The 20,455-nt window shown below is 35.7% G+C and overlaps 1 protein-coding gene across 3 annotated transcripts in view; it reads right to left on the bottom strand.

Moving 5' to 3' along the window:
- LOC145693293 (alpha-tocopherol transfer protein-like) overlaps positions 1–20,455 on the bottom strand; it is a 111,845-nt gene that overhangs the window by 17,891 nt on the left and 73,499 nt on the right. For 2 of the 3 annotated variants that reach the window (XM_081769148.1, XM_081769149.1), the window contains exons 5-6: positions 20,033–20,226; positions 4,583–4,693 (exon numbers count right to left, since the gene is read on the bottom strand). In XM_081769148.1, coding sequence (XP_081625274.1) covers positions 4,583–4,693; positions 20,033–20,226 — 305 coding nt within the window. The remainder of the gene's footprint in view (positions 1–4,582; positions 4,694–20,032; positions 20,227–20,455) is intronic. The other variant, XM_081769150.1, reaches the window with a different exon arrangement.

The raw sequence follows: 20,455 nt of genomic DNA, 5'->3' as shown, positions 1-20,455 counted from the left end.
AAACGTTTTCCCTTCAAACAGTACAAGAAGTCAAAGCCAGCGAAGTATGGCATCAAAATCTGGGCTGCAGCTGATGTAAAGACATCATATCTATACAATTAACAAGTGTATACAGGCAAACTTCCAGGAAATATTCCAGAGAAAAATTTGGCACATCGCGTTGTATGCGACATGATTGAACCTTTGTACGGAACAGAAAGAGGTATCACAACAGACAATTTTTTACGTCTGTACTAATTGCAGAATATCTGTTAACAAAGGATATTACTATTACTGGGACACTCAGGACAAAGAAACCAGACACACATCCAAACATGGACACTCCAAAGGACAAGGAGATTTTATCATCAATATTTATCTTCTTTGATGATATGACAATGGTCAACTACGTCCCCAAGAAAAATAAAGTTGTTCATGTGCTATCAACACAAATCATTGATGATTCTTCGTTCGATGACGAAAATCGAAAGCAAATGATGAATTTTCATTACAATCACAATAAAGGAAGAGTCGACAACGCTGACGGATAGATTTGAGAATAATTGACATTACAGCACTAAATTCATTCCTCATTTGGTTCCTGAAAAATCCAGACCGGCAGAAGAAAGAGCATAGTAAAAGATACCACTTCTTGTCACAGTTGGGAAAAGAACTAATAAATCCAAACATTGCACGAAGAGCTGCTGATCCCATTGGGTTACATACTCATGTGTTGAAGGCCATAGAAGCAACAGAAGTACAAGCATGCCAAAGTCGCGTCGCAACTAACCCAGAAGTACAGAAGCAGAAGAAGAGAGGACGATGCTGCCTGTGTCCATGAAATTCGGATCGGAAGGTAAATACAAAGTGTGATAATTGCAATCGATTTATGTGCAAAAATCACAGGAAAGTTCAAACTTGCAGTGTTTGCTCGGAATGTTGTTCCAACACGTAAAATGCCAACTTCATGTTTGTATAGGATAATGAACAGTTTTTTTCCCCTGTAGAGTGGAAATTACTAAATATGTCCCATTATTGTAAAATGTAGTGATGAATAGTATTTGATTTACAAACCATGTAACAATCTATTGTGTATATATAGAACAGTAAAACATACAATATATAAGAATGTAGCACAGATTGTCATTCTTTGTATAAGAAACGCTAATATGTACAATAAAGAAACCATGAAAAATTATCAAAATTTATATAGTAAGTTTTAAGCTGCAGGTGTGTTCCTTGAGATACGTTTTGACACACCCCGTATATATGTACTTAGCCACTATTTATGTATCTTAAAAGTAACAGGGTAAACTAAGTGTTGAGGTAAAACTATTTACAAACGATGATCGATATTAATGCAGTAGTATTGACGTTCGCGTTTAATTATTAGGGGTACACTTTTTTGATACACACACACACACTATATATATATATATATATATATATATATATATATATATATATATATATATATATATATATATTGTTTCTAGAATTATAAAACTGAAGATCTTACGAAGCCTAATATTAAAAATGGGAAAAAAGCATCAAAATGACACTGATGAAACAAATGTAGAGTGAAAAAATCATGGGACCCCCTTGGTTAGGAACGTTGATCAACTTACCTTGGTATGATAAGGGTAAATCAAACAGGGTTAATATCTAGTGCAGAGCGCATGTTTTAACTTATCAAGGAATAGCAGTCTAGAGTAAAGTGCCTAGATATTTAATCAGATAAAAAGTAATTGTGTCTCTACATTAATTCGACACTTATTTATCTTCGTAAGTGATTTTCAATTTTGATAAAACCAATAAAATATTAAAAATGTATCTTTCCTTTATAAGTGATCAATACAAGAAGCTAAAAATAAAGGAAATATGGGCATTGATTCATATCATATTGTATCTCTTCTAACCACAAAGAACTTCCCGGAATTTTAGGAACAAAGCCACATATACATAGTGACACGTAGCTAATCAAGGATTGTTTCAACGGTGAAAGGTGTGAAAACTTATGTAAAAGTTTATTAAGCATGATCATCCGAGCTTAGAGTCCAGCCCTCTATTATTTCTGAAGGTGGCCATTAAGAACGATTTATTCACAACCTAGATAGTCAAAAACAAAGCGGTAAATAAGTGTCTTTGTAACGAAGTACTAACTCACTCGTCTCTGGTAATTATCGTCAGAAACCGGTCTTTGTTTCTTGTATTTAACTAAGCGCGTAATTCTAAGCTTACGCCTCCTAAACTGTAAACTTATTAGGAAAATTAAATAGAATAATCCTGCTACAATTAGACACTGACATAGCTGGGTCATTGAGGGCTTTCTCGAGAGCAAAAGTCTTTACTTTTATAGAATCATCTAAAAGAAATGTACAATAAATAGCTTTTTTCTTAATATGATAAAAGTGCTTATGGTGGAAGTAATCACTAGTGTAACGACATTTAAAAATACTCAATAGTAATTCTAGTATCTGGACCAAAGTTAATATACAGGAAGATGGTGTTAATAGGTATAGATTCCAGCACGTCATCTGCACGACATTCTGAAAATATTCTACAGAACGTTCACAAACATGTACTACTTACCTCAATAGCACCTGTAACTACGCAGAACTGCCACACTAGCAGCTGTTCACATATAGAGCCCATCCGCTATGGTCAGACGTTCCAACTTTTCCCACACGTTGAATAGAGGTTACGTTCGGAGACCTAACAGGCTAAAGTAGAAGCCATGTACCGAATATCTGAATAGCTCTAAATGTATGGAAAGGAATGTTAGCAGCCAGAAGATACGGTTACACAAAATGAAACAAATGGAGGAACGCAAGAGCATAGGCCTGTCCCAAAGAATTCACTATGTAGTATTTGGGAACTCATGTGAAATGCCACGCTGGCTCTGATTACACTAGTTATTATCATCGTGTCAGTTTGAATAATTCGAACAATCCTTCTATTAAGGTACTCGTTGGTGCGTCGTGGGAGCAATGCATTTAGCAAATGCTGTGGTAACATCGTGTATATCATTTTTTGGCCACAGCACAGCCAAACACAATTAAAAACTAGTTTGAAAGGAAAAACAGAAAGAATATTATGTGATGTGTCTCTAGGATTTCGGGAACTTGTTTAGAATACAATGAATGAGCAGACGAGTGTCATTGAGCCAGGATGATGCCAACGGAGGTTGACTGAAATTGTATTTTTATATTCTTGTACAAAGGGCGTTCAATACGTTTTGCATAGATAAATGCAGTATTTGTATTAGTTGCAATAGGATAATAAAATTTTACGTAAACATTATTTGTTTCTTTGGCTTCAAAATGGTAATAATTAGTGTTTCCGATTGTTCATAGGTGAACCACAATAGACACCGAAGTAGACACCAGGACCCGGCAACGGTCAGTAAGGAATTTCTGTGCAAAACCTGTGATGAATCAGCTATATCGATTCATAGGAAGTTGCTTCTGCTTTATGGAGATCATACATTGGACGGCGCCAGTATCCAATGTTGGTTGCAACGGTTTAAAAATCTTGACTTTCGAGATCATACGGAGAAATTATGGCCTCCTTTCTCTGAGATCAATGCGGTGTCATTTTCATAGACTTCTTGGAACATTAATAAGAAATGTTATGTTCATCACTGGATAAGGAGAAAGCAGTTGCAAGGTAAGGTCATCAAACTCCATAATGACTATGTCAAGCCTGACACAGCCATGATGACAGAGCAAAAATCATGAAAATGAGATGAGATGTCGTCCCTCAGCCTCCCTATAGTCTGGACTTGGCTTCTTCGGATTCTTTCCTGTTTGTCGTCTGAAGCCCCATCTGCGAGAGAAAACATTCGACAGTGACAAGGTCCTCATTTGTTGCGTGAAACAATGGCGTAAAAATCAATCACCTGAATTTTACCAAATTTCATTCAAGGAACGGAAAGAACGTGGTACGAGATGCGTAACAGCACATGGAAGCTAAATTAAGTGACATGGTCTTGCAGCCAAGAAATCAAAATCTGTTCACCTAAAACTTCTTTATTACTTTGCAACTAATTACAATAGTATAATTATCTGTGGAAAACTTAACGAACGCCCCTTTGCAACCCAACCTGCTCCTCTCCAACGACAAAATAATGGTGCGGGTATTTAAAATAGGCACCAAAACTGCAAGAAAGGTGACATATATAATTATATAGACTGTGATTTACACACAATTATACTCTTCTCTTGTCCGACAAGCTTTAAACCATTAGAACTATGCTTCCTAGTGATAATGGGCCTTATGCAGAGTCGTTCTTACGCGTGATTAGTGCCATACTAAATGGTTCGACTAACATATGTTTCCTGCAGTAGTCACTCCTCTAGTATGATGCTAATCATACGTCAAATCGTTTCTGTATAAGGTCCAATACGATTAGCTACCGTTTACGGTGGCAGGAATGTTATCTATTGAACTTTTCTACGATGTTCTACGTTATTAAGTACGATGAACCTTTCTAATATGTCTTCTGTAGACACACATTCCAGGTTGAGGTTTCATTCTAATCATTGTGTGTACGGGGTATTCTTAAATGCTATTCCGCCATCGTATTTAACAGACCACTTACTCTTTCTCCTAGCTTCTTTGGCAAAAGGGCTGAAAAGGCTTTGAACAAGTAGTGTGCAATGGCTGTTTCTCTGACCACATGAAATGCTTTAAATCGCAACGGAAAATTATCCTGTACGAGAAAATAAAATAATTAGTATTTATTAGAAATTGTATTACACACGAAGAAATGTTAAAAATTTGACTTGTTGAAAAATAAAGACTAGGAAGATACTCCAAAGTTATATCACAGTACTCATGAGTACTCTTAGATTTTCTTTTTTTCATGTATGTGTATGTTGTGCAAGGGTAAAAGGTGATTAGATCTTAATTAAGATTAAAAGTTCCGATTAAAGCTGATATTTTACAGTGAAAGCTGGGATATAAAATCCTCATTTTACAAACATTGCCAATTAAAAGCTGTTGTTGACCATACATAATTTTATGGATTATTCATTTCTTACTGGATGTTTGGGCTCGAGCGGATGAATACGCACAAAAAGGAAAGCATGTGTAATGTGAGCACCCCGGAAGTAAACGGTGATGTCCGTTTTTCTGCAAGATCGTGTAAACGTCCGCAAGAGCAGGGCAAAGTAGAGAGCGGCCATACCTACAGGGCGTTTGTAAAGCCGATCCCGGGCCACTTTGCGGAAAAGGGTTGGGTGGATGGAAAAATCGGCGAACATGTATCCCACTATTTTTAGGGGCACACATTGTGAATTAAAAAGTTGTGCCCCAGAGACCCTCACAGGGCCCCAGATAGGGTCTAACCAAGATTTTCAAATGTAAGGGTGGTCAAGTAGTAGATCGTTGAAAAGTGTTGTGAAAAGAAACAAGCTGCAAAAAGTCCCGAGTCCGAATGCTTACCCTATGCAAAATGGTGGTCACAGACTCTTTCATGACAACTTTGTTGACATTTTGACCGCCCACCATTTTGTACAGGTTAAGCATTGAGACTCGGGACTTGATACATCTTGTTTCTTTTCACTATAATTTTCCAACGATGTACTACTTGACTCCCCCATACAATTTGAAAAAAATGGATGGACCCTGCCTGGGATTCTCCGGAGGACTCCGGGACACAACATTTTTCATTGAAAATGTATGCCAGTTAATGTAATGAGATGTGTGTCCGCCGATTTTTCAATCCGCTCAACCCTTTTCCTCAAAAACGGCTCGGGGTCCGATTTATAACGCCCCGTAGTTAGGGCATGTGCCCTATTTTTGCCCTGCTCTTACAGACGTTTACATGATCTTGCAGAAAAACGGACTTCACTGTTTGCTTCCTGGTTGCTCACATTAGACATGCTTTCCTTTTTGTGGGTATTCATCCGTTCGAGTCCAAATAGTTTCTTGTTAGTATGTATTATTTTCGCATAGCGTAAAATCTTGTATATAATATTTTAAACAAGACCAAGTGGTTAAGTCACCTCTCAGGGTTAATCTATAAGATTGTATCAATCAGAAAAATGATCAGAAAAAATCTAGCGAAATCATATTCACCAAATTTTGAGAGTTATGCCTGAACCACTTACATACGGAAAACAAAAAAATTCACACTCAAAACTCATAGGCCTATATATTCACTTCTCGCAAAGTACCATAAAACATGTTACTTTTACACAATGCTAGGACGTTCTTTATACTTACACGAAAGCGTATTGAAAGAAGTAAAAAAGTTTGAAGTATATGTTACTATATATTATTTCTACATAGTACCCTTACGAGGTTAAGTCTTATTAAAATTCCTAAGACGATTTCAAACTCAAATTCACTAATTTGATTTGGAGAGAAATTTTAAACCATTTGACCAATAACTTTCAATCTTAAATTTCGAGAGAAATACATTGAAGCCATTGACACTTGCCTTCCTGAGAGGTACGTACATTAGGGTAGTTGGCACTTACACATTTTGATAGAAGTACCTTGCACCAGTTCACACATACTTTTCATCCCCAAATTTTGAGAGAAGTATGTTCGAGAAATTGATACTTGTATTTCAAATTCAGTACAGCCAAGTATCAAACAGCTAGTATACCAGAAGCTATAGTATAGGTCAGTTGATCATAACATCCCGTTTTGAAAACATTATTTCTTTACATTTCTTTCTTACTGATCCAAGAAAACGAGATGGTTCACTAGTTCTCGATCCAAGGAAACGAGATGTTGAAGTGCGCATGTATCGTGTCGCCGCAAAATTTGTGCCAACAGTCAAAATTCGTTGGCATGTCCCGTAACCAATTCCCACTTCATCAGCAAGGTCGTGAATTGTTCGACGTCGATCCTCACAAACCAATTTTTGAAGTTTGGCAACAATGTCTGGCGTTGTGCGGCTAACAGGCCTTCCAGTGTGGGCATCGTCTTCGATGTCTGTAAGGCCAGCCCTGAACCGAGCATTGTTCTCCAAACACTTGTTGAATCATTGCAAAGGTCTCTTAGCACTTTTCCCGAGATTCGCACAGAATTTGATACACGCGCTGTTCTATTCTCGGATCCATCGTCAAATCGCCACACACCACACACAGAGTATCATGAAAAGCACTGTGGAAACTAAACACATCAACCCAGCTGCATGAAACTGTGCACTCTTACTCATCAGATATGCTAGTCATGCCACTTATCGGTGCAGAGCTCTATGACTACCACTTTCCAGGGCAGCACCAATCCCGAAAATTCTGGATAGCACCTCATATTTCTCGAGTATATCTTATAGGCATGCAACATAATATAAATAGTTCTCTTTCCTGTATCGGTGCTTCTCGAAATGACAATTTACCCGTATTGTGAGGAGCAAAGCAATGTTGGAATATAGAGAAAAATTTTGATTAGGTACATAACCCTTTTGAACAATCTAACCTTCTAAATTAAGCCTGTGAAACTGCGTTTTGGGAAGCCAGAAACACTATAAATATAGGCCTTTAATAACAGTATAATATGGCGAGCAATCAACAAGCATTTAATCGTGGGATTTTTAATCCTAATCATTCTATGTTATCTACTTACGGTCGTGTGGCGGTGGAAAATACCGGCCATTTGATAGACTTTAGTCCGTGTGATATAATGTAAGGGGGCGAAATCAACCAAATAAAATCTGTAGAAGATTTGATTGATTTTGCTGCCGTCACAATTCCACAAAATTCATAGCCGTGCGAGTGGTCCAGGAAGAGTCTTGCGGTTCTTTTCTTGAGAAACACATATCACAGTGTAGTTAAAGCAATAGAAACCCAGGTAAATACAATATCTATGTTAATTTCTGAAGATGGTTTTGCTGTGTGTGATTTGTTAATAAGAGCGAATACCATTACAAAACGGAATATAGCACCTTTAGACGTCATCCTAGCCCTTTTATTAAACTGTGTACCGGTAAAATTTTCATATATTTACAAAAATTGATCGACAACAGTAAAACATGGATAAATATACTCTTCATTTTAGTTAACAAATATCTCAGTAATGTGGAAAGGACGCAAATTATAATAATTGTATCTAAGTGATGAACGTTAAACAATCATTTACGGAATTTACACGTGAAAGGAACAGTGTTGCCACCTTATTTGGTACGGGAAAGACTGAACATGAATTTTGGTAGTTCATACAGAGGCACGGAGCCAGTTTTGGAAATTGTTATGATACAGAGGTGGTTCAGAATCCAGTGTATGCAGATTCATTTGAAGATCAAGAAAAAAATCTCTATATGATCTAAAAGGAACAGTAGATTCACAGTAATATCTATGATAAAAATTTAATAATTATTTGATTCAATAATGACTATTCAGATATGACTACCGGTAGTAATGGGTTAGGAAGTATTAAGAATTATGAATATGAGATTCAATTAACAGATGAAACCTTTGCCTTCATTAGTCACCTCCGCTTCCGAAATATAAATTGAAGAAATTAAATTTTGGATGAATTGGTGGATAAGGGAGTTATAAATCAAATAGATTTTTCGCCTTATGTATTCCGATGTTCCTTAATTGTTAACAAAGATAAATCTAATTATTTAGTAGCAAACTATTCTCATCTCAATAAAAGTGTTAAAAAGGGGTTTTCCAGCTCCTAATGGAAAACCTATAATTAAAAACGTAGGAAAAGATAATATTTATACGGTTTACGACGTGCACCAGGCATTTTTCAAACCACACTTAAGGAACCTTGTAAGAAACCAGGCTTTTGCTACTTCCACGCAAACTCTTTGTTTTGTAATAGATTGCTTATGGGGTATTGTAAGAGCAGATTTGTATTAGCTAACTTGTTTAGCAGAACATTCCATGACTTAATTGACGAACATGTTGACATCTTTTGGGACGATTACATCTTACATAGCCCAGATGTTGAATCACACAAGATATTATTGGAAAAGTTATTACAACGAATGAGAAACTGAGAGATAACAGTGTCATCTAAAAAGGCCCAAATATTTAAGCATAAAATACATCTTTTAGGCTACGAATTTTGTGAGGGCAGTGCGAAAACAGATGAAGATAGAGTACGAGATACGGTACAGATCTTCCGAAACCTAAAAATAGGCCCGGTGTAAATTATTTGTTGAGTTTTCTGGGATACTCCTTAAAATATGTAGATTCTTGTGCGGAATTACTAGCATATTTACAAAGGTTATGTAGTAATAAGATACCTTTTAGACGGACTAGTATAGAAGATAAAGCTTTGAATAAAATTAAAAAGGCACTAATATATCATATAATACTAGCAGCGTTCACCCCGCTTCGCTGCGGTCACCCCGGAACGCAATAAACTTTGTTACTTAGATAATTTTTACTTTTTCGCTTTCAAGTGATATGATAAAAACCATAGAAGATTGCAGTAAATCTTAACATTATATCGCCTGTCATTTATGTTAACCCGCCCCGCTTCGCTGCGGTCATCCCGGTGCTGGCATATTGTAAAAGTGTCTGTAAAAATAAGCAAATCAATTAAAAAATTTTAAACAGAAGATTCAAGCTATTTTCCGCTGTATATCGCCTGTCATTTATGTTAACCCGCCGAGTGACACGGTCATGCGGGTTGCATATAAATACGTTTATTTTTACCTATGATGAACTAATAACAAAGGATTTGTACGTTATGGACACTTGAATGGTCAATTATCTCAAGACACTGGTAATTAAAAATTAAAGTGATATGATAAAAACCATCTAGGGTCCAAATCCTAATAACCCCCCAAAAATGAAAGAAATTGGTTCAGCCGTATTAGCGTGATGAGCGGACAAAGGATTTTGTACGTTCTCTTTTATATATATAGATTGAAAGTACCAGACTTAAATGCTCCCTTCGTAATTCATACAGATGCTTCAATAAAAATCTACAATTCGATCTTAAGCCAATACGATGAAAATTGGATTTTGAGACCAGTCTATTTCTATTCTAAAATTGTACCTGAATCTGACTGGAGTAAAAACATATGAACTCGAACTCAGGTTTCTCTATCTTCGTATTTCAAAAGTTGAGCCTTATTTACATAATAAATTTACCGTCTATAGGGATTCTAGAAGCCTTAGCTGGATATTACGTTTCCACAAACGTCAAAGGAAATACGGTACAATGATTGGGAAAATTTGTCGTTTCAATTTAATATATTCCATTTGAGAATATCAGTTAATCCACAGGCAGACGTTATTAGTGGGACGTTAGATAGCTCTTCTTTTCATCCAGCTAACCAAAATATACAAGAAGTTAAGAATATAAAGGGTAATTCTACCGAATTAATTTTTCTTAATTTATAGAAAAAACTGTTTTGATTGAATCTTTACAGGAACATTAACGTAAAGATTCAGAATTAAAACCTATAATAGAAGCTTTAGAAGGAAATCAATCTATTCCTAATTATAAGCTGAAAGATGACGTTATTAAAAGTAACCAAAGGTAAATTAAACGGAGGTATTCGTATAGTAGTTCCTAACGATCTAAGGAAAAAATATGCAATTCCGTCATGATAAAATAGAATCAGGATCTCACCAAGGTATTCGAAGAACTAGTTCACCGTTAGCTTTAAAATTTACATGGCCAGGTGTGTTTGATGAAATTAAAGATTACGTTGGGAGTTCTTTAATATACCAACAAAGCAAAAGTAGAAAAACACCAAACTGCATAGAAGGTATTATTCTGAAAAAAATGCAAGGCTAATCTAAACCTAACACCCAGATGTTTAATCGCCTTTGCCCTCTAGTAATGAATATGAGTATATATTAATAGTTACTGACAATGCCAGTCGCAATTATATACTATATTAGAACCTCTGAAACAGTCGGATTCTCGCATAATTATTAATAAGCTTGAGAGAATGTTGTATACGTATGGTTGGATAAATACATTACTGACAGATCGCGCGTCCTATTTTGTAAGACAAACGTTGGAAAGTATTTTCTATAATCAAGGTATCAAACTCCAAAAACTTCTCCTTATAACCCTAGTCGGAACCTTACGGAAGGAAAAATTAACTCATAAAAACTATTCTTAAATGTTATGTTTCAGAAAATCAAAACAAATGATCTTATTTGTTGCCTAAAATCCAGTATAACTTAAGTTCAGATGTTATACCTGAAGTTCAGATGTTGAAACCAGCTGAGAGATTAATGGGATGCAAATTCTATTTTCTATTAGATTGTAAATGGAAAATCAATTTATCTATTTTCGAAGAAGAGAGGAAAAAGAAGAACGAGTTAAAATAGCAGCTGATAATATCTATAAGCAGTGGCGTATTTACAATTTTGTTTCGGGTGGGGCTTTGCTAACTTTCGGGGGGGGGCTTTGCCTGAAAATATGAAAATTCTGCAAGATATTTCATATACTTTACTATAGTAAGTAAGATTTCGGGGGGCCCCCTAAATACGCCACTGTCTATAAGGCTTGGATGATAAAAGAGCAAGCATATACAATTAAAAGAATAGAACTATAGTTCAAAGCTCACAACAAAGTTATGGTAAAAAAAATAGTTAAAGCTTTTTTTTGTTCAAGAAAGTAAATCGTAAAATTTATAGAGCTTATTCAGGTAAATTTGAAATTAGTAGTTTCTCGACACCTACTCAATTTGGATACAGCTAACAGAAGATATCAATATTAAATTAAAACGCCATGTAATGTATCTGAAAAACTACTAGGAGCGTTGCAAAGAGCTTAGCTAAATAGAGCACCTAAAAGTAAATGTATATATTTATTTCATTGTAAATACCATTATCAGGTGTCAAGAAAGGAAGTTACTGTATTATATGTGTCTCATTGTAATACTCGATACTGATTGTTGTTCTTTATATTTCACAGTAACCACTTAATCTCATCTTGCCGTAAGTGATGGGCCACTTACAACCTGTAATGGCTTTATAGTGGAGAGAGAGAGAACTTAGCCAGCCACGTTTGTTTAGTATTCATAGCCAGTAATTGATTGTAAGAGCAGTTCAACTTCGTACTTCTGGGCACACGAAGCGAGTAAAGGTTCTAAATACTATTGCGGATGTATGGTGAGTTTAGAATTTTTTTCTTTAATTGGACTTATAATCAAATTATATTTTCAGAAGATGGGAACATACGAACAATCAATGAAAACTGTGGAAGTAATAAGTGTTACTATGGACATATTAAATAAGATGCTTAATATTGAATTCGATATATAAAATAGTCAGTCCCTCCCAAAAATGTATATGTTGCGCGATTTTATTTAATTGTCCACATATAAAAAATCATGCAATTGTAGAGTTTTGAGATCACTGTATATAGTTATAGTCTTGGTTGTCAAAATAACGTCACTTACCTTGATCTTCAAGCAGTCAGATAGCAGTTGTATGTATGTAGACCGATAGGTGATGGTCGTTATATAGTTTACGTAGTAAGAAAAATGTGTAACGGATCTTCATACAGAAAAGGGGACTGGCAACCATCACACGTCTTGAAGAATATAGGAAAGAAATTGAATTGGTAACATGAATCTTACAAAATTATACTTTCGAACTCTTAAAGACGTAGTGACCAAAAACAAATATATCGGTGAAATGTGACGTTATAAGTGAGTAATATTTTGTTGATAATTATATGCATTAAAACTGTGGAAAGTTATGAAAATTAGTGAAGTGACATTTCGATTGGTTCGAACTGGAAAGTGCAAAGTGTTCATTATTAATATTATGCATTATACATTATAATTAATAATATGTGGAACACGGTAATTACAAACATTATTTCAAGTGGGTTTTATATTACCAATAAGATATGTTTGTTATTTTCTACAAAATTGCCACATAATCGTTCCGTTTGCGGAATCAAAATTTCAAATATCACAGAAGTATTGTTTTGTTATTACAGTTAGGTTCATTAAAGAATATTTTTATTTTAATTAGCCATTTGCATATACATAGCACCAAGAAGCAATTCCGCAGCTGCCTGATATATTTCTCGAGTATATCTTATAGACATGCAACAACAAAGCTCCGTTCTATACACTTCTACCAGATTTCTATTTTCGGCAATTTTCAAAATTTAATAGAGTGGTTCTATCCACCCCGAAAAAAAATTAAGGATGATCCAACGTACCTGGTCCCTAGCTCCTGGATCCAGATCTACGCGCCCTGGGCCAGGAGCCAGTTTATTGAAATGATTGGCATAGTATTACAACTGACGTGGACGCGCATTTCATACCAGTAAAGTAATTTCTTGTGGGTCGTTAAATGGTACATTTTTCGTATTTCAGCTGAGGAGCTGAAACATCCCTAGATTATATTATTCTCAGGGAGACCTCTGCATTTTAATTTATATTTTTATTTCAAACGTGAGAACAGAATTTGAAACAAATATTTGCATTATGTTTTTACAGTTTAGAACAAGCTATTTATTTAATTATCACGCTTTTAGTGAATTGCCTAGGTGAAATTAGTTTTTAAGTAAAGTTATCCAGAATTAGGAATGTTATGTATAATCTGTTTAACTTATCTTAAATAATTTGAAAAGCTTAAAATTAGGGAAATGTGAACATGAGTACTGAGTGATCCTTAAACGTTGTTCAACGTCAATGGAAACTAGAGGTGCATAAGCAGATGGACAGGAAGTTCAGTTGAGGTTGCAAAGGTTTCTATGTCCGGATTGTTTCGCAAATTTAGTTCAAACTTGTCCCTAGCAAATCCGTCAAGATTGTCTAAATTTATGGAATATTATGTGCAAACCAGATTGTAAATAAAACATTGTTCTGTGCCTTTGAAAAAAATAGAAAAAAGGGACAATAAAGGTGCTGAAGGCTAAAAAAGTTAAAGGGGGGAATTTTATTAATTTAGCAAAAAAGAATGCAACATTCACGAAAAAGGTGGAATGAAGTGTCTTCATTTAAGTTCGTTTCATGTCCGAAAGTTGTTAAAGAACTTTAGTTGATTAACAACTACATTTTTAGAAAAGGTGCTGCACCTTAAAATCCGCCCTCTAGTTATTATTATTATTACTCAACAAATATTTACGTGAGGAAAACACGCAATAGGTATTAATAGATTATCCCCATTTAGCTCCACTACAAATATTTTGAAGTGCAGTTCATACTTTCTTCTGTCTGGGATTTGCAGGGGGTGTGAGATGAATCTCCTCGTCAGTTGCTATTTTCATTTCCTGCATATTTGAAAATGGAGGGGAGAAAAAGAAAGTACTTCTTACACTCAGCTATTATATTTCTTGGATAAGCGTTTGTTACTTACATCTCTCACTTTAAAGTAAGTAAAATACTGCATTTAATTAATGCTAGGGTCGGATCCAAGGGGAGAGATCAGGGCGATCGCTTCCTCAGAAGAGGAAACTTTCTTATTTTATATATAAACAAAACCCATCCCAGAGTTTGGAGCTCTTAAAAGTAACTCTAAGTAGCAGTATTACAACCCACTGCCCCCCAGAAGTCCGTCCTGGATTCGCCCCTGGTTAATGCGTCACGTGTCAATGACTTCACTAGAAATGTTATTGAATCAACGCAAAATAGTTAATATTGTATTCTATGGAGTAAGGGGGTGGCTTCCGAGTTTAAGCATTCAACGAAATTTTATCGCTTATTATTTATTGTTTTATATATATTACTCGAAAAGAAGTGGGAATACAATACCCCGGTACAACAACTATTTATTGATTTTAGAAAGGCTTACGACTCGGTTAGGAGAGAAACATTATACAACGTTCTCACAGAACTTGGAATACCGAGAAAGCTAATTAGATTAATTAAGATATGTTTAAGTGAATCCCAAAGTAAAGTCCGGGTAGGAAAATTTTTGTCCACGAGCTTCCACGTCGAAAATGGCCTGAAACAAGGAGATGCGTTGTCGCCATTATTATTTAACTTTGTGCTGGAATACGCCATAAGGAAAATCAAAGATAGCAACCAGGGCCTAGAGTTGAACGGCATTCACCAGGTTATGGCATATGCTGATGATGTAAATTTAATAGGGGATGATAGGAGAACAGTAGAAATAAATGCAGAGATCTTATTAAACGCTTGCAGGGACATGGGTTTAGAAGTAAATGCAGAGAAAACTAAATACATGGAAGTGCGTCGGGACCGTAATACGGCAAATTGTGGAGGCGTTAAAATATTAAATAATGCTTTTGATAAAGTGGATACTTTCAAATATTTAGGATCAATATTAACAGACGAAAATCATATTCACGAAGAAATTAAACGTCGACTAAAAGCAGGGAATTCTTGTTACTATTCGGTTCAAAATCTCTTGTCGTCGCGAATTCTGTCGAGGAATTTGAAGCTTAGAATATATAAAACGATAATCATGCCTGTTGTTCTGTATGGTTGTGAAACATGGTCGCTTACTCTGAGGGAAGAACATAGACTGAAAGTATTTGAGAACAGGATCCTGAGAAGAATATTCGGACCCAAGAGGAACGAGAATGGGGAATGGCGGAAGCTTCATAACGAGGAACTACATAGTTTATACGGTTTACCCAACATTGTTAGGGTCGTCAAGTCTAGGAGGCTTAGGTGGGCAGGTCATGTAGCTAGAATGGAAGAAAGTAGAAACGCTTTCAAAGTCTTGACTGGTAGACCCATAGGAAAACGACCATTAGGAAAACCTAGGCGCAGATGGGAGGACAATATTAAGATGGATCTCGCAGAAATAGGAATACAAAGTAGAAACTGGATGCAATTAGCTAAGGATAGAAGTCAGTGGAGAGCTTTTGTGAACGCGGCACTGAACCTCCGGGTTCCATAGGCCATAGAGTTAGTTTAGTTAGTTTTTTATATATATTACAGAATTTTCACATTTCCAGGCATAAAATTAGCAAAACTCGTCCCAAAACAAGCAAAGCCCCCGAAACAAAATTGTTAATACCCCACTGATTCTATGTAATGGAAAACTCAACTAATATTTTATTATTATAATTATCTTATTTTTACGGTAGCGTTTGATAAATTTATACATATGTTTAATTCATCAGATTTATATTCTAGAAGCTTTCATGGACCACGCTCGATGTAGGGGAAAATACAGCTACTCTGAATAACTCCTAAGAATATATACCTAAATTAAGCAAATTATCACTAATAGAAATACATAATTCTACACAGAAACTTCTAGCTCTGTGCTGAGGAAATCATTTCATAACATATTAACTTTGAAAGAAGCCTTCAATGCCAAAACTCAATTCCCAGAGGCGAACCTTCGCACCTTCCCAACAATGCGTGCAATCCCAAGCGATAATAGCTTCGCTCCCTGAGCAGCAAAGCCCATAAACCTGTCTAGCGAGCTGGTGAGGCTCAGACGGAAGGGACTCCCAGTGTTTCCAACCTACTATTTTGTTACCGAAAAAAAAACGAAATCTTGAAGTATTGACTTTGTTTTATAAGAAAGCAAGGATAAAGAAAATATACGATATAAAACAGGGTAGGCCCGGCCTCGGAGCCTCATAGTATGCTTCGCCACGGTATAAGAGTAACTGTGTAATCGCCCTGAGTTCGGGTCACTGTTCGGGCGAACATTTATTTGTAACCACTCCGTATTCTCTTCGCTGTCCGTGGCTCGTGGTACTACCAATAAGTATACTCCTGATACTTTAACTTACCTGGACAGGACGATGAAGGACTTCTCCAAGAAAGGTTACAAACTGTTTCCAAAAAGCTCGTCGGTCTCAATAATGAGATGAGCATTAGGCGCCGAGAGGTTCGGGTGTCTCGTCTCGAAAACCTCACGGACGATCAGACGGTCATCCAGACCATAACACACACAAACATCACTCATACAAGCAACGAAAACACACTGGATTAAATAACACTATACTTATTTATTAGAGCACTAGTATATATAAAAAAATATAAAAAATAACGAAGAGAAATGAACACAACACTGAACACTGAGGATGTATAACAATTTTAGTCGCTGAAATCACGCTTTGCCCTTTTCGGGCAATATAGCCCTTTATATATATATGATTACGATTCAGATATCACTACAAATTCTTCTCTCACACCATTGACACACTTGGGGGATTAGCACTGGGGAAAAGTTGTCTGGATCGTCCCACGATGAATCCAGTTGTTACGCTGAACAGTCCTTCTCTTCAGTAAATAAACGAAAAGAAGGTCTCCACAGTTGAATACTGATATTGGAGGGCGCGTGTATAACTTTTTAAACGCACAAGGTCTGCGGACCTGGGATTTCACTAGTTGGGGCTAGCCGTAAGAAATCGTCCTTCACCGGCTAAATAGCTTGTGCTCCTTCACAAAACTTAACCAACGCAAGGTGCGTGGTGGCTGCGTACAACACCGGAGTCGAACTCCTCGAGCATCCAAGCTCAAGCTACGGGTTGCAATGATCAACTGAAAAGTGTTGGCATTCATTTCAAAAATCGCTCAGTTAACTCACCTGTATGCACATACAAACAGAATATGGAAAACAATTTATGTTAATTTTAGTCAACTGCCTATAATGCACTAGACACGGCGATAACACTGGCGTGAGAAAGTACAGATAAGGGACTGCAAAAACTGTGAGGCTGGTGCCACTTTGGCTACTGGGACATCTGGTCAGCCCGTATTTCTCTAATCTATTGTAATGTTTCCATAAGTGATTAAAGAAACCACTTAATTCAGTTCCCAATAACTGCAGAATATATACTGTGTATATAATGAGTCAGGGAGAAACACTGAAATGGTTAGTCACTTACTGAAATGTTCTCAGCAAAACCAATGTTTTAAATATATATATGAGAAAACGATGAAAGACCTCTTTGTCCAATTGTGTGGGAAAGAAGCAATTCCCACCAAAGAAAGAACTTATGTGCGTTGCAGAATAAAGTATAAATCGAAAATAATAATCACTGTCTCCACGAAATATACAGGGTGTCCACAAAAAATCCTTCTATAACCTGGTAGCGGTTATAACTGCTCAATGTAAGTGACAATAAAGCGCATTAGTAAACAAATTACAGTACTCGAACGTTTTTGCATGTCATATTTTGTACACAAATTACTAACATTTAACTTTTTTTTTAAAAAAAAAAAAACTTTTATAGCAAACTTTTAAAGTATATACTATCTCAGAAACACAGCATTACTCTTTCAGTTGTAACACATTGAACGCGTGGGTTTTCTCGGGGTTCTCCCGTTTCCTCCCACTTTCTTCATTCCACCATTTCATTCATTATTCATCATCACCGTCTCCTTTAGCCTAACCGGCATAACCGTGGGACGTAAAATTCAAAGATTTCATTTCATTTTTTATTTCTGAAGTTTTGATTCCGTGAATTGACGAAAATAATCTCCTATTCTAGATATCAAAATACACTTGTAAAAATTCAACTTTCCAATTCGGTGGTCATGGTTTTATACTTGGTAACCTGTTCATTGAGAAAATTTAAAAGCAATGAGATACGAGTTCCAAAGATTAGTCTATATCATGTGGTTTTGGTTTTGATTTTCTGTGGATGCAATTAAGTTAATTATTTATTTCGCTCCGCAAAATTGCTTCTCCAATTCAACCCAGCAAACCAAGACGTCATAACCCAGCAAACCAAGACGTCATGTTTTAGAAACTAAATACACACTAAACAAAGAACTCTGGAACAAGATACATACGCTCGAGTCTTGCTTACGCCAAAAATATTCAGAGGCAATGAAAAATATTCTGTACCAAGAAGTTCACATCTGCATGTTAAACTTTCAAGCACGCTCGTAGAATGTAACATAAATATGGGTAATATAAGTAGAGCGTTAACCTCTGGTGCATGGGGTCTTTGGTTCAATTCCAGCTCACGCCAAGTGAACTTTGTGGTGGACAAGCACCGTGTGCGTGGGATTTCTCGAAGCTTTCCCGTTTCCTCCCACTATTTTTATTTCACCATTTAAATCATTTCTAATCATCACCATCTCCTTTAGCCCAGCTGGCATAATCGTGGGACGTAAACTTAAATACTCCACTACTTCATAAATATGGAAATGGTTTCATGTAGATTCGAACAGTTCTCCAATCTGTCAATTAGTGCATTATTCAATATGCTATGCATTATCATATAGCGTGAGTCACGGTGGCTTAATGGTAATGCACTCACCTTTGGTGCCGGGGGTCTCCGGTTCGTTCTCAAGCTATGTCAGTTTGTGATGGACAAAATCGTGTCCGTTGTTTTACTCAGGGTTCTCTCGTTTTCTGCTAGTTTCTCATTCAACTAATTCTTTCATTTGTTCTCCTTGAGCCTACAGAACAAAAACAGGGGGAGTAAAACTATAAAAGATTTCACTTTGTTATCATTTAACATTACTGAAATTAAACATGTAGAAATTGTAAGTATGGAAGAAATATAAAATCTGCGATTTAAGGTTGCATAACAAACGTAAATACATTAGTTAGTAAAATGGTACAAGGTTAATATAATATACTTGTAGTTTTCTTTCAGGATAATAGTTGAACTTTGTAACATAAAATAATTGTAAAATTTTATCAATTCAACTTTCAATTGGAAAATTTAATCTTTTCGCAGGGACAATAAACTTCAGTAACTAAATCGCAGCTAAATACAGAAACGATGTATTCGTTTTAAATGCATACTATATTAACTTCTTTCTATCCGTTGTTTGCGTCATTTTTTTCTTACTCGGTATGTTTTAACAAAAGAGACACTGACCAAAGCTTAAAACCCACTTTATTTTAAATTATAATTTGTTTTATTTTTTTTATTTTAAATTTTAAATTATAATGAATAGTCTTACTATTGGTATGTTTATAGCACCATTCTTTGCTTATCAACATTGTTTTGTTTAGATAATCAACCGATACTTATGTAGTATTGTTTTTTTTATAGTTTTTAAAGGAAACCAAGAATAATTTATCTTTCTTTCTTGTTCATTACCGAAAGCTAGTCTGTTTCTTGAAATTATGATAACATTATTCTTTTTACTGACTAAATCATAATTATCAAATTGGTATTAATTAAATTGTGTGTATGAAAGTTAGTACAAAATATTTCATAACTAGCAAGAAATAATTAATTCATTTACCTTTATGATTGGTATGAAAGACTGAAGTACAATTCGAGAGAAATACTTAACGTGACGCAAACCAATGTTCATACAATCACAAACAATAACTACACCAGATATTTGCGTCTTCTGTCGTTGAGCACTGCACTCTAACATGGTATATCCTGAGCGAACTAGCAATTCAGAATCAACTATGCTCGTATCCAAGAAACCTAAAGAAACACATTGCAAAGCATAATTTATTATAGGAATAGCTTTAGCAGGTTAAAAATGAGCTACAATAATGTAATTTTATGTTACCTTCAAATAACATGATACTAATATGACAATAAGTTCGTTGAGACAATATTCTTGACTTATTCTAATACTATAGGCCTCATAGGACATATAAAATGACATTAGGCATCTTTGTAACCAACGTTGCGATCAAACCCAGCACCC

Source organism: Thermobia domestica, chromosome 8 (assembly GCF_964235325.1).
Source record: "Thermobia domestica chromosome 8, izTheDome1.hap1.1, whole genome shotgun sequence".
Lineage (NCBI taxonomy): Eukaryota > Metazoa > Arthropoda > Insecta > Zygentoma > Lepismatidae > Thermobia > Thermobia domestica.
Note: the sequence above shows the minus strand (reverse complement) of the source record. Positions and strands in the feature narration are given on the sequence as shown.